This window comes from Oncorhynchus keta, unplaced genomic scaffold (assembly GCF_023373465.1).
Source record: "Oncorhynchus keta strain PuntledgeMale-10-30-2019 unplaced genomic scaffold, Oket_V2 Un_scaffold_20017_pilon_pilon, whole genome shotgun sequence".
In the NCBI taxonomy this organism is placed as follows: Eukaryota; Metazoa; Chordata; class Actinopteri; order Salmoniformes; family Salmonidae; genus Oncorhynchus; species Oncorhynchus keta.
The window spans coordinates 16591-43759 of NW_026290852.1; the positions used below are offsets into that span (position 1 = coordinate 16591).

The following is a 27169-nucleotide window of genomic DNA, read 5'->3' on the forward strand; positions in this document are numbered from 1 at the left end:
ATATAAGTTAAACGTAGTTGTTTTTGTTGATGGATTGAGTGGTTTTTTTGTGTGTTTATTTGAACAAAAGTGATCCCAACGCATACTTGCTTTGGTACGAAAAACTGTGGTTGTGTCTGAAATCTTTCTAGCCTACTGCTTCTAATCAAATCAAATGTATTTATTAAAGCCCTTCTTACATCAGCTGATTTCTCAAAGTGCTATAAAACCCCAAACAGCAAGCTAAAATGTACTAGCCATACTACGTACGGATATACTAGTAAAACGCAGTATTAGACGTTAAACAAATATCAACATACTTGACAGGAAAGAAGCAGCGGACACTAGCGGCTGTTCGGTCACAGTTTCTGACGGACGTTTTATGGTGTGACACAACATACCGGTACGTGCCATTTTCGTTTGTCAAACTGAACACAATGCTAGCCAGCAGCTGACAAAATGAGTTTGTTTTTGGCCAAATTGTCATGCAAAAGGGACATAGACGAGGTAATAAAAACGGTCGCCGAAAAGGTTTTAGTTCTTCGGTTTGGAAGAGATGAAGACTCGGTCTGCCTGCAGCTTGACGAGATTGTAAGTAGCTAACATTAGCATGTGTAGCTAGATGGCTAACTAGCTAGCTCTACCAGCTAACTACTACAATATTGTGGCCAGTAAACATTGACATGCATGTCAGTCGTTACCAATATTTACAACAACACTGTCATTGTAAAAAAAACATTTTTTAAAAAACGTTTGTCTGTCTGAGTCGAAATGACAGTGTTGTCATTCTTTTGCCAGCTGTCCAAAACCTCCCACGACCTGAGTAACATGGCGTCTATCTACATCGTGGATGTGGACTCGGCTCCCGTCTACACGAGATACTTCGACATCAGCTACATCCCGTCTACCGTCTTCTTCTTCAACGGACAACACATGAAGGTTGATTATGGGTGAGGGGTGACATCTTAGTGTTGAGAAGGAAGATGGCCTACAACTGGACTCGGGCGTTAGAATACCACTGGTTGATTATACAATGTTAGTTTCAGTGAGTTGTAACACTCTCCTTTTAATGTCATAGATGTGGGTACTCCTCATATTAGCTACAAACCATTTCCCCTTTGTAGGCCTATAGTTAAAACACTGTTGACCCTATACAGGTCTCCAGATCACACCAAGTTTGTGGGCAGTTTTAAGACCAAGCAGGACTTCCTGGATCTGATCGAGGTGATCTACAGAGGAGCTATGAGGGGGAAGATGATCGTCAAGAGTCCTATCGACCCTCAGAACATCCCCAAGTACGACCTGCTCTACCATGGGATCTAATCCCATCACGACCTGCTCAACCATGGGATCTAACCCCATCACGACCTGCTCAACCATGGGATCTAACCCCATCACGACCTGCTCAACCATGGGATCTAGATTTCACCACGATTCCCCACCCTTCAGCGCGGTTTCAAGCACCCTGGCTGCAGATGTTGTCTGGCACGGTTTGAGCGCTCAAGCTGCAGATCTTGTCTGGGGGGCCTTCAGCACGGTTTGAGTGCTCAAGCTGCTGACAATTCATGGGAAAAGAAAACGTCTGACCAGCACAGAACGGATTGGCCTGGACAACTGTGGTATTGGCGTTATCAAGAGACCCCACTGCAGCTGGCGCCATCTCACTTCACCATTCATACCGATGTCGTGTTTAGTGAAACTGTCCATAACGTGAGGGTTGATGTTTCCTAGGGAAATAGATCTCTATAAGAGACACAGGTACATGTCAGAGTGGACAATCCTTTATTTCATACAATGAAGACTCGTTGCCAGCTGGACATTTCTTGTTGCCTCTTGTTTTATAGTGGGAATGAATGCTGAATCTAATGTATGTTTGGTGACGAGGTCTGACCCCTTTTGAAATTTGTGTTAATAAATGTGTCACTTCAAATGTTTGGTTTCATCTCTACTGTTTCACCACAATAAATCATTATCTGCTAAATAAATGTAATCAGGCCATTCACAATGCAGGAGGTCCTTGTATTATCTAAGCCCAGGCACCTGACAGTGCTGGAGATCCTTGTGTTATCTAAGCCTAGGCACCAGACAGTGCAGGAGATCCGTGTGTTATCTAAGCCCAGGCACCAGACAGTGCAGGAGATCCTTGTATTATCTAAGCCCAGGCACCACAGACAGTGCAGGAGATCCTTGTATTATCTAAGCCCAGGCACCACAGACAGTGCAGGAGATCCTTGTATTATCTAAGCCCAGGCACCACAGACAGTGCAGGAGATCCTTGTATTATCTAAGCCCAGGCACCACAGACAGTGCTGGAGATCCTTGTATTATCTAAGCCCAGGCACCACAGACAGTGCAGGAGATCCTTGTATTATCTAAGCCCAGGCACCAGACAGTGCTGGAGATCCTTGTATTATCTAAGCCCAGGCACCAGACAGTGTTAGGAGGCAGCCCAGGCACCAGACAGTGTTGGAGATCCTTGTATTATCTAAGCCCAGGCACCACAGACAGTGCAGGAGATCCTTGTATTATCTAAGCCCAGGCACCAGACAGTGCAGGAGATCCTTGTATTATCTAAGCCCAGGCACCACAGACAGTGCAGAGATCCTTGTATTATCTAAGCCCAGGCACCACAGACAGTGCAGGAGATCCTTGTATTATCTAAGCCCAGGCACCAGACAGTGCAGGAGATCCTTGTATTATCTAAGCCCAGGCACCACAGACAGTGCAGGAGATCCTTGTATTATCTAAGCCCAGGCACCACAGACAGTGCAGGAGATCCTTGTATTATCTAAGCCCAGGCACCACAGACAGTGCAGGAGATCCTTGTGTTATCTAAGCCCAGGCACCACAGACAGTGCTGGAGATCCTTGTATTATCTAAGCCCAGGCACCACAGACAGTGCAGGAGATCCTTGTATTATCTAAGCCCAGGCACCACAGACAGTGCAGGAGATCCTTGTATTATCTAAGCCCAGGCACCACAGACAGTGTTATAGATCCTTGTATTATCTAAGCCCAGGCACCACAGACAGTGCTGGAGATCCTTGTATTATCTAAGCCCAGGCACCACAGACAGTGTTAGGAGATCCTTGTATTATCTAAGCCCAGGCACCACAGACAGTGCTGGAGATCCTTGTATTATCTAAGCCCAGGCACAGACAGTGCAGGAGATCCTTGTATTATCTAAGCCCAGGCACCAGACAGTGCAGGAGATCCTTGTGTTATCTAAGCCCAGGCACCACAGACAGTGCTGGAGATGCTTGTATTATCTAAGCCCAGGCACCACAGACAGTGCAGGAGACCATTGATATATTAGCCCAGGCACCACAGACAGTGCAGGAGATCCTTGTATTATCTAAGCCCAGGCACCACAGACCAGGAGATCCTTGTATTATCTGCCCAGGCACCATGAGATATATTACCCAGAGTTGTGTGGTTACCATGAGATATATTACCCAGAGTTGTGTGGTGACCATGAGATATATTACCCAGAGTTGTGTGGTGACCATGAGATATATTACCCAGAGTTGTGTGGTTACCATGAGATATATTACCCAGAGTTGTGTGGTTACCATGAGATATATTACCCAGAGTTGTGTGGTTACCATGAGATATATTACCCAGAGTTGTGTGGTGACCATGAGATATATTACCCAGAGTTGTGTGGTTGACCGTGAGATATATTACCCAGAGTTGTGTGGTTACCATGAGATATATTACCCAGAGTTGTGTGGTTACCATGAGATATATTACCCAGAGTTGTGTGGTTACCATGAGATATATTACCCAGAGTTGTATGGTTACCATGAGATATATTACCCAGAGGGAATTGTTGATAATGCTGTACATTTTTATTCTAGATAACATTTTATTTGTAAAAATGTGCCAAAAAATAATGCATTTTACATAAATGTCTTTAGTATTTTACAGATAGTAAGATGAAAAAAAAGTATTTATCCACAATCTGTTGTCGACAAGTCCGACCCTGGAGTGTCTTAACAAAATTAAACTAAATATTTAGGATGACCTGGAGTGTCTTAGCAAAATGAAACTAAATATTTAGGATGACCTGGAGTGTCTTAGCAAAATGAAACTAAATATTTAGGATGACCTGGAGTGTCTTAGCAAAATGAAACTAAATATTTAGGATGACCTGGAGTGTCTTAGCAAAATGAAACTAAATATTTAGGATGACCTGGAGTGTCTTAACAAAATGAAACTAAATATTTAGGATGACCTGGAGTGTCTTAGCAAAATGAAACTAAATATTTAGGATGACCTGGAGTGTCTGAGCAAAATGAAACTAAATATTTAGGATAACCTCATCCAGAATCCAGTAAAATGAATTAGACGTGTCTTTCTGACCATAAGATAAATACTCAATTCCCACTGTACTCCTGTACTTCACTGGTGCTGTCAGTAAGGCCTGGTGATGCCTCTCCAGGTGTGAGGTCTGATCTGTCCCACTGGTGCTGTCAGTAAGGCCTGATCTGTCCCACTGGTGCTGTCAGTAAGACCTGATCTGTCTCACTGGTGCTGTCAGTAAAGCCTGATCTGTCCCACTGGTGCTGTCAAAGGCCTGATCTGTCTCACTGGTGCTGTCAGTAAAGCCTGATCTGTCCCACTGGTGCTGTCAGTAAGACCTGATCTGTCTCACTGGTGCTGTCAGTAAGGCCTGATCTGTCCCACTGGTGCTGTCAGTAAGGCCTGGTGATGCCTCTCCTGTTGTGAGGTCTGATCTGTCCCACTGGTGCTGTCAGTAAGGCCTGATCTGTCCCACTGGTGCTGTCAGTAAGGCCTGATCTGTCCCACTGGTGCTGTCAGTAAGGCCTGGTGATGCCTCTCCCATTGTGAGGTCTGATCTGTCCCACTGGTGCTGTCAGTAAGGCCTGGCGATGCCTCTCCTGTTGTGAGGTCTGATCTGTCCCACTGTGCCCCCTGCTGCGGGTCACCATACTGAAGGTGGTGGGTGGTTTAGGACTCAGCGTTTTGGAGAAGAACCTGAACACAGACTCCATGCAGACAGATGGCGCCGCGTCATGACTCTGTGTCCCAGCTGACATCTGAGGGCATCCTGCTTTCAGTGACCCCACCGGCTGGTTCAGGGGCTTGGAGCTCAGTACCCACCTAAAAGGCCACGTGTTATGTGCAATGTAAAAGAGAATATATTGTCAATTACTTCCCTGGTTATATAAAGACATCAACCCACCTCCTAGAGCGTGTCCTGACTTCCCTGGTTATATAAACCCACCTCCTAGAGCGTGTCCTGACTTCCCTGGTTATATAAAGACACCTCCTGGAGCGTGTCCTGACTTCCCTGGTTATATAAAGACACCTAGAGCGTGTCCTGACTTCCCTGGTTATATAAAGACACCTCCTGGAGCGTGTCCTGACTTCCCTGGTTATATAAAGATATCAACCCATCTCCTAGAGCGTGTCCTGACTTCCCTGGTTATATAAAGACACCAACCCACCTCCTAGAGCGTGTCCTGACTTCCCTGGTTATATAAAGACATCAACCCACCTCCTAGAGCGTGTCCTGACTTCCCTGGTTATATAAACCCACCTCCTAGAGCGTGTCCTGACTTCCCTGGTTATATAAAGACACCTCCTGGAGCGTGTCCTGACTTCCCTGGTTATATAAAGACACCTCCTAGAGCGTGTCCTGACTTCCCTGGTTATATAAAGACACCTCCTGGAGCGTGTCCTGACTTCCCTGGTTATATAAACCCACCTCCTGGAGCGTGTCCTGACTTCCCTGGTTATATAAAGACACCTCCTGGAGCGTGTCCTGACTTCCCTGGTTATATAAACCCACCTCCTGGAGCGTGTCCTGACTTCCCTGGTTGATAAAGACACCTCCTAGAGCGTGTCCTGACTTCCCTGGTTATATAAAGACACCTCCTAGAGCGTGTCCTGACTTCCCTGGTTATATAAACCCACCTCCTGGAGCGTGTCCTGACTTCCCTGGTTATATAAAGACACCTCCTGGAGCGTGTCCTGACTTCCCTGGTTATATAAAGACACCTCCTGGAGCGTGTCCTGACTTCCCTGTTATATAAAGACACCTCCTAGAGCGTGTCCTGACTTCCCTGGTTATATAAAGACACCTCCTGGAGCGTGTCCTGACTTCCCTGGTTATATAAAGACACCTCCTGGAGCGTGTCCTGACTTCCCTGGTTATATAAAGACACCTCTTGGAGCGTGTCCTGACTTCCCTGGTTATATAAAGACACCTCCAGAGCGTGTCCTGACTTCCCTGGTTATATAAAGACACCTCTTGGAGCGTGTCCTGACTTCCCTGGTTATATAAAGACATCAACCCACCTCCTGGAGCGTGTCCTGACTTCCCTGGTTATATAAAGACACCTCCTAGAGCGTGTCCTGACTTCCCTGGTTATATAAAGACACCTCCTAGAGCGTGTCCTGACTTCCCTGGTTATATAAAGACACCTCCTAGAGCCTGACTTCCCTGGTTATATAAACCCACCTCCTAGAGCGTGTCCTGACTTCCCTGGTTATATAAAGACACCTCCTAGAGCGTGTCCTGACTTCCCTGGTTATATAAAGACACCTCCTAGAGCGTGTCCTGACTTCCCTGGTTATATAAAGACACCTCCTAGAGCGTGTCCTGACTTCCCTAGTTATATAAAGACACCTCCTAGAGCGTGTCCTGACTTCCCTGGTTATATAAAGACACATCCTGGAGCGTGTCCTGACTTCCCTGGTTATATAAAGACACATCCTGGAGCGTGTCCTGACTTCCCTGGTTATATAAAGACACCAACCCACCTCCTGGAGCGTGTCCCGACTTCCCTGGTTATATAAAGACACCTCCTGGAGCGTGTCCTGACTTCCCTGGTTATATAAAGACACCTCCTAGAGCGTGTGGTGACTTCCCTGGTTATATAAAGACACCTCCTAGAGTGTGTCCTGACTTCCCTGGTTATATAAAGACACCTCCTGGAGCGTGTCCTGACTTCCCTGGTTATATAAAGACACCTCCCGGAGCGTGTCCTGACTTCCCTGGTTATATAAAGACACCTCCCGGAGCGTGTCCTGACTTCCCTGGTTATATAAAGACACCTCCTAGAGCGTGTCCTGACTTCCCTGGTTATATGACACCTCCTAGAGCGTGTCCTGACTTCCCTGGTTATATAAACCCACCTCCTGGAGCGTGTCCTGACTTCCCTGGTTATATAAAGACACCTCCTAGAGCGTGTCCTGACTTCCCTGGTTATATAAAGACACCTCCTAGAGTGTGTCCTGACTTCCCTGGTTATATAAAGACACCTCCTGTAGCGTGTCCTTACTTCCCTGGTTATATAAACCCACCTCCTGGAGCGTGTCCTGACTTCCCTGGTTATATAAAGACACCTCCTGGAGCGTGTCTTGACTTCCCTGGTTATATAAACCCACCTCCTAGAGCGTGTCCTGACTTCCCTGGTTATATAAAGACATCAACCCACCTCCTAGAGCGTGTCCTGACTTCCCTGGTTATACAAAGACACCAACCCACCTCCTGGAGCGTGTCCTGACTTCCCCTGGTTATATAAAGACACCTCCTGGAGCGTGTCCTGACTTCCCTGGTTATATAAAGACACCTCCTGGAGCGTGTCCTGACTTCCCTGGTTATATAAAGACACCTCCTGGAGCGTGTCCTGACTTCCCTGGTTATATAAAGACACCTCCTGGAGCGTGTCCTGACTTCCTGGTTATATAAAGACACCTCCTGGAGCGTGTCCTGACTTCCCTGGTTATATAAAGACACCTCCTAGAGTGTGTCCTGACTTCCCTGGTTATATAAAGACACCTCCTGTAGCGTGTCCTTACTTCCCTGGTTATATAAACCCACCTCCTGGAGCGTGTCCTGACTTCCCTGGTTATATAAAGACACCTCCTGGAGCGTGTCTTGACTTCCTGGTTATATAAACCCACCTCCTAGAGCGTGTCCTGACTTCCCTGGTTATATAAAGACATCAACCCACCTCCTAGAGCGTGTCCTGACTTCCCTGATTATATAAAGACACCAACCCACCTCCTAGAGCGTGTCCTGACTTCCCTGGTTATATAAAGACACCTCCTGGAGCGTGTCCTGACTTCCCTGGTTATATAAAGACACCTCCTGGAGCGTGTCCTGACTTCCCTGGTTATATAAAGACACCTCCTAGAGCGTGTCCTGACTTCCCTGGTTATATAAAGACACCTCCTAGAGCGTGTCCCGACTTCCCTGGTTATATAAAGACACCTCCTAGAGCGTGTCCCGACTTCCCTGGTTATATAAAGACACCTCCTAGAGCGTGTCCCGACTTCCCTGGTTATATAAAGACACCTCCTGGAGCGTGTCCTGACTTCCCTGGTTATATAAACCCACCTCCTGGAGCGTGTCCTGACTTCCCTGGTTATATAAAGACACCAACCCACCTCCTGGAGCGTGTCCTGACTTCCCTGGTTATATAAAGACACCTCCTGGAGCGTGTCCTGACTTCCTTGGTTATATAAAGACATCAACCCACCTCCTAGAGCGTGTCCTGACTTCCCTGGTTATATAAAGACACCTCCTGGAGCGTGTCCTGACTTCCCTGGTTATATAAACCCACCTCCTAGAGCGTGTCCTGACTTCCCTGGTTATATAAAGACACCAACCCACCTCCTGGAGCGTGTCCTGACTTCCCTGGTTATATAAAGACACCTCCTGGAGCGTGTCCTGACTTCCCTGTTTATATAAAGACACCTCCTAGAGCGTGTCCTGACTTCCCTGGTTATATAAAGACACCTCCTGGAGCGTGTCCTGACTTCCCTGGTTATATAAAGACACCTCCTGGAGCGTGTCCTGACTTCCCTGGTTATATAAAGACACCTCCTAGAGCGTGTCCCGACTTCCCTGGTTATATAAAGACACCTCCTAGAGCGTGTCCCGACTTCCCTGGTTATATAAAGACACCTCCTGGAGCGTGTCCTGACTTCCCTGGTTATATAAAGACACCTCCCAGAGCGCGTCCTGACTTCCCTGGTTATATAAAGACACCAACCCACCTCCTGGAGCGTGTCCTGACTTCCCTGGTTATATAAAGACACCTCCCAGAGCGCGTCCTGACTTCCCTGGTTATATAAAGACACCTCCTGGAGCGTGTCCTGACTTCCCTGGTTATATAAAGACACCTCCTAGAGCGTGTCCTGACTTCCCTGGTTATATAAAGACACCTCCTAGAGCGTGTCCTGACTTCCCTGGTTATATAAAGACACCTCCTGGAGCGTGTCCTGACTTCCCTGGTTATATAAAGACATCTCCTGGAGCGTGTCCTGACTTCCCTGGTTATATAAAGACATCAACCCACCTCCTAGAGCGTGTCCTGACTTCCCTGGTTATAAAAGACACCAACCCACCTCCTGGAGCGTGTTCTGACTTCCCTGGTTATATAAAGACATCAACCCACCTCCTAGAGCGTGTCCTGACTTCCCTGGTTATATAAAGACACCAACCCACCTCCTAGAGCGTGTCCTGACTTCCCTGGTTATATAAAGACACCTCCCAGAGCGTGTCCTGACTTCCCTGGTTATATAAAGACACCAACCCACCTCCTAGAGCGTGTCCTGACTTCCCTGGTTATATAAAGACATCAACCCACCTCCTAGAGCGTGTCCTGACTTCCCTGGTTATATAAAGTCACCAACCCACCTCCTAGGGCGTGTCCTGACTTCCCTGGCTATATAAAGACATCAACCCACCTCCTAGAGCGTGTCCTGACTTCCATGGTTATATAAAGACACCTCCTGGAGCGTGTCCTGACTTCCCTGGTTATATAAAGACACCTCCTAGAGCGCGTCCTGACTTCCCTGGTTATATAAAGACACCTCCTAGAGCGTGTCCTTACTTCCCTGGTTATATAAAGACACCTCCTGGAGCGTGTCCTGACTTCCCTGGTTATATAAACTTCCCTGGTTATATAAAGACATCAACCCACCTCCTAGAGCGTGTCCTGACTTCCCTGGTTATATAAAGACATCAACCCACCTCCTAGAGCGTGTCCTGACTTCCCTGGTTATATAAAGACACCAACCCACCTCCTAGAGCGTGTCCTGACTTCCCTGGTTATATAAAAAGACACCAACCCACCTCCTAGAGCGTGTCCTGACTTCCCTGGTTATATAAAGACACCTCCTAGAGCGTGTCCTGACTTCCCTGGTTATATAAAGACACCTCCCAGAGCGTGTCCTGACTTCCCTGGTTATATAAAGACACCTCCTAGAGCGTGTCCTGACTTCCCTGGTTATATAAAGACACCTCCTGGAGCGTGTCCTGACTTCCCTGGTTATATAAAGACACCTCCTAGAGCGCGTCCTGACTTCCCTGGTTATATAAAGACACCTCCTAGAGCGTGTCCTGACTTCCCTGGTTATATAAAGACACCTCCTGGAGCGTGTCCTGACTTCCCTGGTTATATAAAGACACCTCCTGGAGCGTGTCCTGACTTCCCTGGTTATATAAAGACATCAACCCACCTCCTAGAGCGTGTCCTGACTTCCCTGGTTATATAAAGACACCAACCCACCTCCTAGAGCGTGTCCTGACTTCCCTGGTTATATAAAGACACCTCCTCCTGGAGCGTGTCCTGACTTCCCTGGTTATATAAAGACACCCCTGGAGCGGTTATATATAAAGACACCTCCTGGAGCGTGTCCTGACTTCCTGGTTATATAAAGACACCTCCTAGAGCGTGTCCTGACTTCCCTGGTTATATAAAGACACCTCCTGGAGCGTGTCCTGACTTCCCTGGTTATATAAAGACACCTCCTAGAGCGTGTCCTGACTTCCCTGGTTATATAAAGACACCACCTCCTGGAGCGTGTCCTGACTTCCCTGGTTATATAAAGACACCTCCTGGAGCGTGTCCTGACTTCCCTGGTTATATAAAGACACCTCCTGGAGCGTGTCCTGACTTCCCTGGTTATATAAAGACACCTCCTGGAGCGTGTCCTGACTTCCCTGGTTATATAAAGACACCTCCTGGAGCGTGTCCTGACTTCCCTGGTTATATAAAGACACCTCCTAGAGCGTGTCCTGACTTCCCTGGTTATATAAAGACACCTCCTAGAGCGTGTCCTGACTTCCCTGGTTATATAAAGACACCTCCTGGAGCGTGTCCTGACTTCCCTGGTTATATAAAGACACCTCCTGGAGCGTGTCCTGACTTCCTGTTTATATAAAGACACCTCCTAGAGCGTGTCCTGACTTCCCTGGTTATATAAAGACACCTCCTGGAGCGTGTCCTGACTTCCCTGGTTATATAAAGACACCTCCTGGAGCGTGTCCTGACTTCCCTGGTTATATAAAGACACCTCCTAGAGCGTGTCCTGACTTCCCTGGTTATATAAAGACACCTCCTAGAGCGTGTCCTGACTTCCCTGGTTATATAAAGACACCTCCTGGAGCGTGTCCTGACTTCCCTGGTTATATAAAGACACCTCCTGGAGCGTGTCCTGACTTCCCTGGTTATATAAAGACACCTCCTGGAGCGTGTCCTGACTTCCCTGGTTATATAAAGACACCTCCCAGAGCGCGTCCTGACTTCCCTGGTTATATAAAGACACCTCCTGGAGCGTGTCCTGACTTCCCTGGTTATATAAAGACACCTCCTAGAGCGTGTCCTGACTTCCCTGGTTATATAAAGACACCTCCTAGAGCGTGTCCTGACTTCCCTGGTTATATAAAGACACCTCCTGGAGCGTGTCCTGACTTCCCTGGTTATATAAAGACACCTCCTAGAGCGTGTCCTGACTTCCCTGGTTATATAAAGACACCTCCTGGAGCGTGTCCTGACTTCCCTGGTTATATAAAGACACCTCCTGGAGCGTGTCCTGACTTCCCTGGTTATATAAAGACACCTCCTAGAGCGTGTCCTGACTTCCCTGGTTATATAAAGACACCTCCTGGAGCGTGTCCTGACTTCCCTGGTTATATAAAGACACCTCCTGGAGCGTGTCCTGACTTCCCTGGTTATATAAAGACACCTCCTAGAGCGTGTCCTGACTTCCCTGGTTATATAAAGACACCTCCTAGAGCGTGTCCTGACTTCCCTGGTTATATAAAGACACCTCCTGGAGCGTGTCCTGACTTCCCTGGTTATATAAAGACACCTCCTGGAGCGTGTCCTGACTTCCCTGGTTATATAAAGACATCAACCCACCTCCTAGAGCGTGTCCTGACTTCCCTGGTTATATAAAGACACCTCCTGGAGCGTGTCCTGACTTCCCTGGTTATATAAAGACACCTCCTGGAGCGTGTCCTGACTTCCCTGGTTATATAAACCCACCTCCTAGAGCGTGTCCTGACTTCCCTGGTTATATAAAGACATCAACCCACCTCCTAGAGCGTGTCCTGACTTCCCTGGTTATATAAAGACACCAACCCACCTCCTGGAGCGTGTCCTGACTTCCCTGGTTATATAAAGACACCTCCTGGAGCGTGTCCTGACTTCCCTGGTTATATAAAGACACCTCCTGGAGCGTGTCCTGACTTCCCTGGTTATATAAAGACACCTCCTGGAGCGTGTCCTGACTTCCCTGGTTATATAAAGACACCTCCTAGAGCGTGTCCTGACTTCCCTGGTTATATAAAGACACCTCCTAGAGCGTGTCCTGACTTCCCTGGTTATATAAAGACACCTCCTAGAGCGTGTCCTGACTTCCCTGGTTATATAAAGACACCTCCTGGAGCGTGTCCTGACTTCCCTGGTTATATAAACCCACCTCCTGGAGCGTGTCCTGACTTCCCTGGTTATATAAACCCACCTCCTGGAGCGTGTCCTGACTTCCCTGGTTATATAAAGACACCTCCTAGAGCGTGTCCTGACTTCCCTGGTTATATAAAGACACCTCCTAGAGCGTGTCCTGACTTCCCTGGTTATATAAAGACACCTCCTAGAGCGTGTCCTGACTTCCCTGGTTATATAAAGACACCAACCCACCTCCTGGAGCGTGTCCTGACTTCCCTGGTTATATAAAGACACCTCCTGGAGCGTGTCCTGACTTCCCTGGTTATATAAAGACACCTCCCAGAGCGCGTCCTGACTTCCCTGGTTATATAAAGACACCAACCCACCTCCTGGAGCGTGTCCTGACTTCCCTGGTTATATAAAGACACCTCCCAGAGCGCGTCCTGACTTCCCTGGTTATATAAAGACACCTCCTGGAGCGTGTCCTGACTTCCCTGGTTATATAAAGACACCTCCTAGAGCGTGTCCTGACTTCCCTGGTTATATAAAGACACCTCCTAGAGCGTGTCCTGACTTCCCTGGTTATATAAAGACACCTCCTGGAGCGTGTCCTGACTTCCCTGGTTATATAAAGACATCTCCTAGAGCGTGTCCTGACTTCCCTGGTTATAAAAGACACCAACCCACCTCCTAGAGCGTGTTCTGACTTCCCTGGTTATATAAAGACATCAACCCAAGACACCAACCCACCTCCTAGAGCGTGTCCTGACTTCCCTGGTTATATAAAGACACCTCCCAGAGCGTGTCCTGACTTCCCTGGTTATATAAAGACACCTCCTAGAGCGTGTCCTGACTTCCCTGGTTATATAAAGACATCAACCCACCTCCTAGAGCGTGTCCTGACTTCCCTGGTTATATAAAGACATCAACCCACCTCCTAGAGCGTGTCCTGACTTCCCTGGTTATATAAAGACACCAACCCACCTCCTAGAGCGTGTCCTGACTTCCCTGGTTATATAAAGACACCTCCCAGAGCGTGTCCTGACTTCCCTGGTTATATAAAGACACCTCCTAGAGCGTGTCCTGACTTCCCTGGTTATATAAAGACATCAACCCACCTCCTAGAGCGTGTCCTGACTTCCCTGGTTATATAAAGACACCTCCCAGAGCGTGTCCTGACTTCCCTGGTTATATAAAGACACCTCCTAGAGCGTGTCCTGACTTCCCTGGTTATATAAAGACATCAACCCACCTCCTAGAGCGTGTCCTGACTTCCCTGGTTATATAAAGACACCAACCCACCTCCTAGAGCGTGTCCTGACTTCCCTGGTTATATAAAGACACCTCCTAGAGCGTGTCCTGACTTCCCTGGTTATATAAAGACACCTCCTGGAGCGTGTCCTGACTTCCCTGGTTATATAAAGACACCTCCTGGAGCGTGTCCTGACTTCCCTGGTTATATAAAGACATCAACCCACCTCCTAGAGCGTGTCCTGACTTCCCTGGTTATATAAAGACATCAACCCACCTCCTAGAGCGTGTCCTGACTTCCCTGGTTATATAAAGTCACCAACCCACCTCCTAGGGCGTGTCCTGACTTCCCTGGTTATATAAAGACATCAACCCACCTCCTAGAGCGTGTCCTGACTTCCCTGGTTATATAAAGACACCTCCTAGAGCGTGTCCTGACTTCCCTGGTTATATAAAGACACCTCCTAGAGCGTGTCCTGACTTCCCTGGTTATATAAAGACATCAACCCACCTCGTAGAGCGTGTCCTGACTTCCCTGGTTATATAAAGACACCAACCCACCTCCTAGAGCGCGTCCTGACTTCCCTGGTTATATAAAGACATCAACCCACCTCCTAGAGCGTGTCCTCAGCCACTCCCGGCCCACCACGTCCAACGGCTGGTGCCACAGGCTGTGGGAGGAGTCCAGGAAGGCCGCCGCCCACACCTGCCCCACCACTTGTTGTGGGCGTCGGCACAGCAGGTCCACGAACGCCAGGCCTCCGTAACCGTGCGCTACCACGACGACACGCCGGGAGACGCAGCGCGACACCAGGAGGTCCCAGACGCGGTGAACGTGCTCCTCCGGAGTCTCCCCAACACCTCCTCCCTGGTTGGGGTTCATCAGGAGGACAGAGCTGCCCTCTTCTAGGACCCTCTTCACGTAGGGGATCATGCTGCCTCTTTCCAGACCTCGGCTGGCAGCAGCCCTCCAGCTCCACAGCCCGCAGCGCATCGTTCCCCGGTCCTGGACCACCACCAACAGGGTGGCAGGGCTCTCCAGGGCCCCAGGGGAGAGGTACACGTAGCCCTGGCTGGGGGCTCCTCGGTGGGGGCTAAAGTAGACCCTGTGGTCCCCCTGCCCCTGAGGCTCTGCTGGAGGAGGGAGGTAGACCTCCTTGCTGAGAGATGGAGGAGGGAGGTCGACCTCCTTGCTGAGGGGTGGGAGGTAGAGCCTGAAGAGGTGCAGCTGCTCCTCCAGGAGAGAGTGAACGTGTTGGGTGACGTGGAGACATAAGGCCTGGTCCTCTCTCTGGGCGGCGTCTGGGTCACAGCTCCGCTGGAACATGAAGGGCTCCTGGGTGACCCGGTGACACAGACGCCCGTCCGAGGTGAAACGATAGGGGAAGATTGAGGGAGGAGAGACAGTCTGACCCCCCTGGCTCTGGGTCTGACCCTGGCTCTTAGCGGTGTCCAACATTAACTCCATCCTGGTGCAAAGCATAAAGAGAGATGTCAAACACTGGGCCAACTGATCCTGTTAGTCTCTAGCCTGGGAGTATTGAGGAAGGGCTATCTGATCCTGTTAATCTCTAGCCTGGGAGTATTGAGGAAGGGCTATCTGATCCCGTTAGTCTCCAGCCTGGGAGTATTGAGGAAGGGCTATCTGATCCCGTTAGTCTCCAGCCTGGGAGTATTGAGGGAGGGCTACGTCTAGCCTGGGAGTATTGAGGGAGGGCTATCTGATCCCGTTAGTCTCCAGCCTGGGAGTATTGAGGAAGGGCTATCTGATCCCGTTAGTCTCCAGCCTGGGAGTATTGAGGGAGGGCTACGTCTAGCCTGGGAGTATTGAGGGAGGGCTACCTGATCCCGTTAGTCTCCAGCCTGGGAGTATTGAGGGAGGGCTACCTGATCCCGTTAGTCTCCAGCCTGGGAGTATTGAGGGAGGGCTACCTGATCCCGTTAGTCTCCAGCCTGGGAGTATTGAGGGAGGGCTACCTGATCCCGTTAGTCTCCAGCCTGGGAGTATTGAGGGAGGGCTACCTGATCCCGTTAGTCTCCAGCCTGGGAGTATTGAGGGAGGGCTACCTGATCCCGTTAGTCTCCAGCCTGGGAGTATTGAGGGAGGGCTACCTGATCCCGTTAGTCTCCAGCCTGGGAGTATTGAGGGAGGGCTACCTGATCCCGTTAGTCTCTAGCCTGGGAGTATTGAGGAAGGGCTACCTGATCCCGTTAGTCTCTAGCCTGGGAGTATTGAGGAAGGGCTACCTGATCCCGTTAGTCTCTAGCCTGGGAGTATTGAGGAAGGGCTACCTGATCCCGTTAGTCTCTAGCCTGGGAGTATTGAGGAAGGGCTACCTGATCCCGTTAGTCTCTAGCCTGGGAGTATTGAGGAAGGGCTATCTGATCCCGTTAGTCTCTAGCCTGGGAGTATTGAGGAAGGGCTACCTGATCCCGTTAGTCTCTAGCCTGGGAGTATTGAGGAAGGGCTACCTGATCCCGTTAGTCTCTAGCCTGGGAGTATTGAGGAAAGGCTACCTGATCCCGTTAGTCTCTAGCCTGGGAGTATTGAGGAAGGGCTATCTGATCCCGTTAGTCTCTAGCCTGGGAGTATTGAGGAAGGGCTACCTGATCCCGTTAGTCTCTAGCCTGGGAGTATTGAGGAAGGGCTATCTGATCCCGTTAGTCTCTAGCCTGGGATTATTGAGGAAGGGCTACCTGATCCCGTTAGTCTCTAGCCTGGGAGTATTGAGGAAGGGCTACCTGATCCCGTTAGTCTCTAGCCTGGGAGTATTGAGGAAGGGCTATCTGATCCCGTTAGTCTCTAGCCTGGGAGTATTGAGGAAGGGCTACCTGATCCCGTTAGTCTCTAGCCTGGGAGTATTGAGGAAGGGCTATCTGATCCCGTTAGTCTCTAGCCTGGGAGTATTGAGGAAGGGCTACATCTAGCCTGGGAGTATTGAGGAAGGGCTATCTGATCCTGTTAGTCTCTAGCCTGGGAGTATTGAGGAAGCGCTATCTGATCCCATTAGTCTCTAGCCTGGGAGTATTGAGGAAGGGCTATCTGATCCTGTTAGTCTCTAGCCTGGGAGTATTGAGGAAGGGCTATCTGATCCTGTTAGTCTCTAGCCTGGGAGTATTGAGGAAGGGCTATCTGATCCCGTTAGTCTCTAGCCTGGGAGTATTGAGGAAGGGCTATCTGATCCCATTAGTCTCTAGCCTGGGAGTATTGAGGAAGGGCTATCTGATCCCGTTAGTCTCTAGCCTGGGAATATTGAGGGAGGGCTATCTGATCCTGTTAGTCTCTAGCCTGGGAGTATTGAGGAAGGGCTATCTGATCCCGTTAGTCTCTAGCCTGGGAATATTGAGGGAGGGCTATCTGATCCCGTTAGTCTCTAGCCTGGGAGTATTGCTGGGGAGGGCTACGTCTAGCCTGGGAGTATTGAGGAAGGGCTATCTGATCCTGTTAGTCTCTAGCCTGGGAGTATTGAGGGAGGGCTACGTCTAGCCTGGGAGTATTGAGGAAGGGCTACCTGATCCTGTTAGTCTCTAGCCTGGGAGTATTGAGGAAAGGCTACCTGATCCCGTTAGTCTCTAGCCTGGGAGTATTGAGGAAGGGCTACCTGATCCCGTTAGTCTCTAGCCTGGGAGTATTGAGGAAGGGCTACCTGATCCCGTTAGTCTCTAGCCTGGGAGTATTGAGGAATGGCTATCTGATCCCGTTAGTCTCTAGCCTGGGATTATTGAGGAAGGGCTACCTGATCCCGTTAGTCTCTAGCCTGGGAGTATTGAGGAAGGGCTACCTGATCCCGTTAGTCTCTAGCCTGGGAGTATTGAGGAAGGGCTACCTGATCCCATTAGTCTCTAGCCTGGGAGTATTGAGGAAGGGCTACCTGATCCCGTTAGTCTCTAGCCTGGGAGTATTGAGGAAGGGCTACCTGATCCCGTTAGTCTCTAGCCTAGGAGTATTGAGGAAGGGCTACGTCTAGCCTGGGAGTATTGAGGAAGGGCTATCTGATCCCGTTAGTCTCTAGCCTGGGAGTATTGAGGAAGCGCTATCTGATCCCGTTAGTCTCTAGCCTGGGAGTATTGAGGAAGGGCTATCTGATCCTGTTAGTCTCTAGCCTGGGAGTATTGAGGAAGGGCTATCTGATCCTGTTAGTCTCTAGCCTGGGAGTATTGAGGAAGGGCTATCTGATCCCGTTAGTCTCTAGCCTGAGAGTATTGAGGAAGGGCTATCTGATCCCATTAGTCTCTAGCCTGGGAGTATTGAGGAAGGGCTATCTGATCCCGTTAGTCTCTAGCCTGGGAATATTGAGGGAGGGCTATCTGATCCTGTTAGTCTCTAGCCTGGGAGTATTGAGGAAGGGCTATCTGATCCCGTTAGTCTCTAGCCTGGGAATATTGAGGGAGGGCTATCTGATCCCGTTAGTCTCTAGCCTGGGAGTATTGAGGGAGGGCTACGTCTAGCCTGGGAGTATTGAGGAAGGGCTATCTGATCCTGTTAGTCTCTAGCCTGGGAGTATTGAGGGAGGGCTACGTCTAGCCTGGGAGTATTGAGGAAGGGCTACCTGATCCTGTTAGTCTCTAGCCTGGGAGTATTGAGGAAGGGCTACCTGATCCCGTTAGTCTCTAGCCTGGGAGTATTGAGGAAGGGCTATCTGATCCTGTTAGTCTCTAGCCTGGGAGTATTGAGGAAGGGCTATCTGATCCCGTTAGTCTCTAGCCTGGGAGTATTGAGGAATGGCTATCTGATCCCGTTAGTCTCTAGCCTGGGATTATTGAGGAAGGGCTACCTGATCCCGTTAGTCTCTAGCCTGGGAGTATTGAGGAAGGGCTACCTGATCCCGTTAGTCTCTAGCCTGGGAGTATTGAGGAAGGGCTATCTGATCCCGTTAGTCTCTAGCCTGGGAGTATTGAGGAAGGGCTACCTGATCCCGTTAGTCTCTAGCCTGGGAGTATTGAGGAAGGGCTACCTGATCCCGTTAGTCTCTAGCCTGGGAGTATTGAGGAAGGGCTACGTCTAGCCTGGGAGTATTGAGGAAGGGCTATCTGATCCTGTTAGTCTCTAGCCTGGGAGTATTGAGGAAGGGCTATCTGATCCCGTTAGTCTCTAGCCTGGGAGTATTGAGGAAGGGCTATCTGATCCTGTTAGTCTCTAGCCTGGGAGTATTGAGGAAGGGCTATCTGATCCTGTTAGTCTCTAGCCTGGGAGTATTGAGGAAGGGCTATCTGATCCTGTTAGTCTCTAGCCTGGGAGTATTGAGGAAGGGCTATCTGATCCCATTAGTCTCTAGCCTGGGAGTATTGAGGAAGGGCTATCTGATCCCTGTTAGTCTCTAGCCTGGGAGTATTGAGGAAGGGCTACCTGATCCCGTTAGTCTCTAGCCTGGGAGTATTGAGGAAGGGCTATCTGATCCCGTTAGTCTCTAGCCTGGGAGTATTGAGGAAGGGCTATCTGATCCTGTTAGTCTCTAGCCTGGGAGTATTGAGGAAGGGCTACCTGATCCCGTTAGTCTCTAGCCTGGGAGTATTGAGGAAGGGCTATCTGATCCCGTTAGTCTCTAGCCTGGGAGTATTGAGGAAGGGCTATCTGATCCTGTTAGTCTCTAGCCTGGGAGTATTGAGGGAGGGCTACGTCTAGCCTGGGAGTATTGAGGAAGGGCTACCTGATCCCGTTAGTCTCTAGCCTGGGAGTATTGAGGAAGGGCTACCTGATCCCGTTAGTCTCTAGCCTGGGAGTATTGAGGAAGGGCTACCTGATCCCGTTAGTCTCTAGCCTGGGAGTATTGAGAGAGGGCTCTCTAGCCTGGGAGTATTGAGGAAGGGCTACCTCTAGCCTGGGAGTATTGAGGAAGGGCTATCTGATCCCGTTAGTCTCTAGCCTGGGAGTATTGAGGAAGGGCTACCTGATCCCGTTAGTCTCTAGCCTGGGAGTATTGAGGAAGTAAGCACATTGTTATTTGTTTTCAGGGATCATTTTACATTTCATGTAATAGACACAGAGGGCTTCCAAATGATTGACACCCTTGATAAAGATGAGCAGAAATGACTGTATTAAATTATACAAACACTGAGCTGTATTGTACATCGACATTTTTGGGGGGTAATTATATAATGTTATGCCAATACAATTGTTCCATTAATGTGTGGCTAAAGAGCTCTCTATTCATGTCATCCAACAAATGTAAACGGCTGGAGTTTTCTAAACGCCACTTGGATTGGAACCTGGTGCCTTAGGTCAGATCACCTGTAAATAGAGCTCTTTGTCCACGCAGACCAGCGGTGGGTTTGGTGTCCAAATCAGGATGTATGAGCAGAGAATAACCCCATTACCTACTGTGGAATATGGTGCTGGATCTTTGATGTTGTGTTCTGCTTCCGCTGGTCCTGGGGCTCCTGATGCTTCCGTTGGTCCTGGGGCTCCGGATGCTTCGGCTGGTCCTGGGGCTCCGGTTGCTTCCGCTGGTCCTGGGGCTCCTGATGCTTCCGCTGGTCCTGGGGCTCTGATGCTTCCTCTGGTCCTGGGGCTCCGGATGCTTCCTCTGGTCCTGGGGCTCCGGATGATGCCGGTCCTCCGGATGCTGGTCCTGGGGCTCCGGATGCTTCCGCTGGTCCTGGGGCTCCGGATGCTTCCGCTGGTCCTGGGGCTCCGGATGCTTCCGCTGGTCCTGGGGCTCCGGATGCTTCCGCTGGTCCTGGGGCTCCGGATGCTTCCGCTGGTCCTGGGGCTCCGGATGCTTCCGCCGGTCCTGGGGCTCCGGATGCTTCCGCCGGTCCTGGGGCTCCGGATGCTTCCGCCGGTCCTGGGGCTCCGGATGCTTCCGCTGGTCCTGGGGCTCCGGATGCTTCCGCTGGTCCTGGGGCTCCTGATGCTTCCGTTGGTCCTGGGGCTCCGGATGCTTCCGCTGGTCCTGGGGCTCCTGATGCTTCCGCTGGTCCTGGGGCTCCTGATGCTTCCGCTGGTCCTGGGGCTCCGGATGCTTCCGCTGGTCCTGGGGCTCCGGATGCTTCCGCTGGTCCTGGGGCTCCTGATGCTTCCGCTGGTCCTGGGGCTCCGGATGCTTCCGCTGGTCCTGGGGCTCCTGATGCTTCCGCTGGTCCTGGGGCTCCTGATGCTTCCGCTGGTCCTGGGGCTCCGGATGCTTCCGCTGGTCCTGGGGCTCCGGATGCTTCCGCTGGTTCTGGGGCTCCGGATGCTGGTCCTGGGGCTCCGGATGCTTCCGCTGGTCCTGGGGCTCCGGATGCTTCCGCCGGTCCTGGGGCTCCGGATGCTTCCGCTGGTCCTGGGGCTCCGGATGCTTCCGCTGGTCCTGGGGCTCCGGATGCTTCCGCTGGTCCTGGGGCTCCGGATGCTTCCGCCGGTCCTGTGGCCTTTGTTAAGGTCAACAGCATCATGAACTCTACCAAGTACCAGGACATTTTAGCCCCAAAAAACTGGTTGCCTCTGTCAGGTAGCTGAAACTTGTCTTACTGGAAGATCCACTTGGGGACAATAACCCCAAGCACACATAAAAATCCAAAGAAATTGTTAATTGGCCACCAAAAATCAACATTTTGCAATGGCCATCTCAGTCTCTGGACTTAAAAACCCCATTGAAAGGCCATCTCAGTCTCCGGACTTAAAAACCACATTGAAAGGCCATCTCAGTCTCCAGACTTAAAAACCCCATTGAAAGGCCATCTCAGTCTCCAGACTTAAAAACCCCATTGAAAGGCCATCTCAGTCTCCGGACTTAAAAACCCCATTGAAAGGCCATCTCAGTCTCCGGACTTAAAACCCCATTGAAAGGCCATCTCAGTCTCCAGACTTAAAAACCCCATTGAAAGGCCATCTCAGTCTCCGGACTTAAAAACCCCATTGAAAGGCCATCTCAGTCTCCGGACTTAAAAACCCCATTGAAAGGCCATCTCAGTCTCCAGACTTAAAAACCCCATTGAAAGGCCATCTCAGTCTCCGGACTTAAAAACCCCATTGAAAGGCCATCTCAGTCTCCAGACTTAAAACCCCATTGAAAGGCCATCTCAGTCTCCAGACTTAAAAACCCCATTGAAAGGCCATCTCAGTCTCCGGACTTAAAAACCCCATTGAAAGGCCATCTCAGTCTCCGGACTTAAAAACCCCATTGAAAGGCCATCTCAGTCTCCAGACTTAAAAACCCCATTGAAAGGCCATCTCAGTCTCCGGACTTAAAAACCCCATTGAAAACCTTTGAATTTCAGAGGGCAGTTCATAAACACATTTCATACAGTTATTTTTTCTCTCATCTTTATACCAAGGGTGTCAATAATATGGAACCCCACTGTATATATCCTAACCAAGGGTGTCAATAATTTGGAACCCCACTGTATATAACTAACCAAGGGTGTCAATAATATGGAACCCCACTGTATATATCCTAACCAAGGGTGTCAATAATATGGAACCCCACTGTATATACACTAACCAAGGGTGTCAATAATATGGAACCCCACTATATATACACTAACCAAGGGTGTCAATAATATGGAACCCCACTGTATATACACTAACCAAGGGTGTCAATAATTTGGAACCCCACTTATATACACTAACCAAGGGTGTCAATAATTTGGAACCCCCTGTATATCCTAACCAAGGGTGTCAATAATTTGGAACCCCACTATATATACACTAACCAAGGGTGTCAATAATTTGGCACTATATATCTAACCAAGGGTGTCAATAATTTGGGACCCCGCTGTATATCCTAACAAGGGTGTCAATAATTTGGAACCACTATATATACACTAACCAAGGGTGTCAATAATTTGGAACCCCACTATATATACACTAACCAAGGGTGTCAATAATTTGGAACCACACTGTATATCCTAACCAAGGGTGTCAATAATTTGGAACCACACTATATATCCTAACCAAGGGTGTCAATAATTTGGAACCACACTGTATATCCTAACCAAGGGTGTCAATAATTTGGAACCCCACTATATATCCTAACCAAGGGTGTCAATAATTTGGAACCCCACTATATATCCTAACCAAGGGTGTCAATAATATGGAACCACACTATATATCCTAACCAAGGGTGTCAATAATTTGGAACCCCACTGTATATACACTAACCAAGGGTGTCAATAATTTGGAACCCCACTATATATACACTAACCAAGGGTGTCAATAATATGGAACCCCACTGTATATATCCTAACCAAGGGTGTCAATAATTTGGAACCCCACTATATATACACTAACCAAGGGTGTCAATAATTTGGAACCCCACTATATATACACTAACCAAGGGTGTCAATAATTTGGAACCCCACTATATATACACTAACCAAGGGTGTCAATAATTTGGAACCACACTATATATCCTAACCAAGGGTGTCAATAATTTGGAACCCCACTATATATACACTAACCAAGGGTGTCAATAATTTGGAACCCCACTATATATACACTAACCAAGGGTGTCAATAATTTGGGACCCCACTGTATATCCTAACCAAGGGTGTCAATAATTTGGAACCACGCTGTATATCCTAACCAAGGGTGTCAATAATTTGGAACCCCACTATATATACACTAACCAAGGGTGTCAATAATTTGGAACCCCACTATATATACACTAACCAAGGGTGTCAATAATTTGGAACCACACTGTATATCCTAACCAAGGGTGTCAATAATTTGGAACCCCACTATATATCCTAACCAAGGGTGTCAATAATTTGGAACCCCACTATATATACTAACCAAGGGTGTCAATAATTTGGAACCACACTATATATACACTAACCAAGGGTGTCAATAATTTGGAACCCCACTATATATACACTAACCAAGGGTGTCAATAATTTGGAACCACACTGTATATCCTAACCAAGGGTGTCAATAATTTGGAACCCCACTATATATCCTAACCAAGGGTGTCAATAATTTGGAACCCCACTATATATCCTAACCAAGGGTGTCAATAATTTGGAACCACACTATATATACACTAACCAAGGGTGTCAATAATTTGGAACCCCACTATATATACACTAACCAAGGGTGTCAATAATTTGGAACCCCACTATATATACACTAACCAAGGGTGTCAATAATTTGGAACCCCACTGTATATACACTAACCAAGGGTGTCAATAATTTGGTACCCCACTATATATACACTAACCAAGGGTGTCAATAATTTGGAACCCCACTATATATACATACACTAACCAATGGTGTCAATAATTTGGAACCCCACTATATATACACTAACCAAGGGTGTCAATAATTTGGAACCCCACTATATATACACTAACCAAGGGTGTCAATAATTTGGAACCCCACTATACATACACTAACCAAGGGTGTCAATAATTTGGAACCCCACTATATATACATACACTAACCAATGGTGTCAATAATTTGGAACCCCACTATATATACACTAACCAAGGGTGTCAATAATTTGGAACCCCACTATATATACACTAACCAAGGGTGTCAATAATTTGGAACCCCACTATATATACACTAACCAAGGGTGTCAATAATTTGGAACCCCACTATATATACACTAACCAAGGGTGTCAATAATTTGGAACCCCACTGTATATACACTAACCAAGGGTGTCAATAATTTGGAACCCCACTATACATACACTAACCAAGGGTGTCAATAATTTGGAACCCCACTATATATACATACACTAACCAATGGTGTCAATAATTTGGAACCCCACTATATATACACTAACCAAGGGTGTCAATAATTTGGAACCCCACTATATATACATACACTAACCAAGGGTGTCAATAATTTGGAACCCCACTATATATACACTAACCAAGGGTGTCAATAATTTGGTACCCCACTATATATACACTAACCAAGGGTGTCAATAATTTGGAACCCCACTATACATACACTAACCAAGGGTGTCAATAATTTGGAACCCCACTATATATACATACACTAACCAATGGTGTCAATAATTTGGAACCCCACTATATATACACTAACCAAGGGTGTCAATAATTTGGAACCCCACTATATATACACTAACCAAGGGTGTCAATAATTTGGAACCCCACTATATATACACTAACCAAGGGTGTCAATAATTTGGAACCCCACTATATATACACTAACCAAGGGTGTCAATAATTTGGAACCCCACTGTATATACACTAACCAAGGGTGTCAATAATTTGGGTCCCCACTGTATATACACTAACCAAGGGTGTCAATAATTTGAAACCACACTATATATACACTAACCAAGGGTGTCAATAATTTGGACCCCACTGTATATCCTAACCAAGGGTGTCAATAATTTGGAACCCCACTATATATACACTAACCAAGGGTGTCAATAATTTGGAACCCCACTATATATCCTAACCAATAACAGGTCAAACGGTTTGCATTACCATTTAGTTAATTAAACTATGATTTATTTTTGCGTTGGATTTATCAGTTAATTTATCACCATGGCTACTGGCTAACAGCATCCCTCCTCACCAAAACATACCTGGCTAAAAGTGATGCGTTGTGGCACTCGTCAGCCCAAAAACAGTCGCTGTATGCGTTCTGGCGACCAGTTGTAATCCAATAACCCAAAGAAGCCAATGAGAAAAGGCACTAAACGTTACTTTAGTCTCGACTGAATATTAGTAATGACCGCGCCGACGACGCTTTGACAGATGGACGCTACAAACGAAAAGCGACGACGTGACGACTCAACCCCCATCTATAGGTCAAAGGTGCATGACATAGTGCGCGAGTGGCATGGAAATGACGCGCGTGACATCATCAATCACAAGACACAAATATATGCTTTTTATTTTAAAAAAATGTATTTACATTTTATGTTTAACTTAGAGATAACAAGCTTTAACCACACAGAGATGCTTTTATTTAAAATATTACGTTTTATTGTACACTTAATACACACTCTTTATTACTGAGCAATATGATACGGCCATTTCAGGACTGTCATCTTTATCCACACATTGGCAATTGTTCCACCATGAATGTATTCTGAAGTATATGAGTTTGCATGTTGCTAGATCTTTCTCCATGTCTGCCGGGTGCTGTGAGCGTGTGTGATGATGGTTGGTGGCTTGTATCCAAATGACCTTTCGCCGTGTTGATCCCGTCTACTTGTCTGTCTACCCCTGCTGTCATACAGGGGGTCGGACCTCCGGGTGCCACTGCAGGAACACGGGGTCAGAGGTCAGAGATCAGGGACAAGGTCAAGGAGTGGTTGATAATATGAGAGGTGTTGTGGTCAGAGAGCATGACGGACTAGAAAGGGTTCCCGCTACCAGGATAAATACGCCTGGTCTGAAAACAAGCTATGCTTTTTACATGACTGGGCAGGGGCACTGGCATCAGTGGGCCTGGGAGGGCATTGGCCCACCCACTTGGGAGCCAGGACCAACCAATCAGAATGACATTTATCCCCACAACAGGGCTTTATTATATAGAGAAATACTCTTCAGTTCCATCAGCTGTCCAGGTGGCTGGTCTCAGACGATCCTGCAGGTGAAGAAGCTGGATGTGGAGGTCCTGGCCTGGCGCGGTTACACGTGGTCTGCGGCTGTGAGGCCGGTTGGACGTACTGCCAAATTCTCTAAAATGATGTTTTTCTCTGCTGTGGTAGAGAAATTAACATTAAATTATCTGGCCACAGCTCTGGTGGACATTCCTGCAGTCAGTATGCCAATTGCACACTCCCTCAAAACTACAGACATCTGTGGCATTGTGTTGGGTGACAAAACTGCACATTTTAGTGGCCTTTTATTGTCCCCAGCACAAGGTACACCTGTTTAATGATCTTGCTGTTTAATCAGCTTCTTGATATGCCACACCTGTCAGGTGGACGGATTACTTTGGCAAAAGAGAAATGCTCACTAACAGGAATTACTCTATGCTCGCTTCGAGGCAAGCAACACTGAAGCAGGCATGAGAGCATCAGCTGTTCCGGATGACTGTGTGATCACGCTATCCGTAGGCGATGTGAGTAAGACCTTTAAACAGGTCAACATTCACAAGGCCGCAGGGCCAGACGGATTACCAGGACGTGTACTCCGAGCATGCGCTGACCAACCACCACACTATAACCACTACACTACAACCACTACAACCACTACACTACAACCACTACACTACAACCACTACACTACAACCACTACACTACAACCACTACACTACAACCACTACACTACAACCACTACACTACAACCACTACACTACAACCACT

General features: G+C 48.3%; 2 protein-coding genes across 9 annotated transcripts; one reads left to right on the top strand and one right to left on the bottom strand.

Moving 5' to 3' along the window:
* Positions 1-248: 248 nt before the first annotated feature.
* On the top strand, positions 249-1909 carry txnl4b (thioredoxin-like 4B). The gene is made up of 3 exons (XM_052514757.1): positions 249-570; positions 778-929; positions 1137-1909. Exons 1-3 carry the CDS (start codon positions 439-441, stop codon positions 1300-1302), a joined length of 450 nt encoding a protein of 149 aa, XP_052370717.1. The 5' UTR covers positions 249-438; the 3' UTR covers positions 1303-1909.
* A 1917-nt stretch (positions 1910-3826) lies between these two features.
* Positions 3827-25692, bottom strand: si:ch73-41e3.7 (uncharacterized protein LOC572312 homolog). 8 transcript variants are annotated; one of them, XM_052514765.1, is made up of 6 exons: positions 25436-25692; positions 14557-15414; positions 4622-5105; positions 4258-4495; positions 4132-4215; positions 3827-4005 (listed from the first exon to the last, which is right to left on the bottom strand). In XM_052514765.1, the coding sequence occupies exons 2-3, from the start codon at positions 15411-15413 to the stop codon at positions 4799-4801; spliced, it is 1164 nt and encodes a 387-aa protein (XP_052370725.1). In that variant the 5' UTR covers position 15414; positions 25436-25692; the 3' UTR covers positions 3827-4005; positions 4132-4215; positions 4258-4495; positions 4622-4798. The 8 variants fall into 8 exon arrangements, with proteins under 8 accessions (XP_052370725.1, XP_052370718.1, XP_052370722.1 ...); XM_052514758.1 differs by having other exon boundaries at positions 3827-4215; XM_052514762.1 differs by having other exon boundaries at positions 3827-4173; positions 4216-4495.
* Between the last annotated feature and the right edge of the window lie 1477 nt (positions 25693-27169).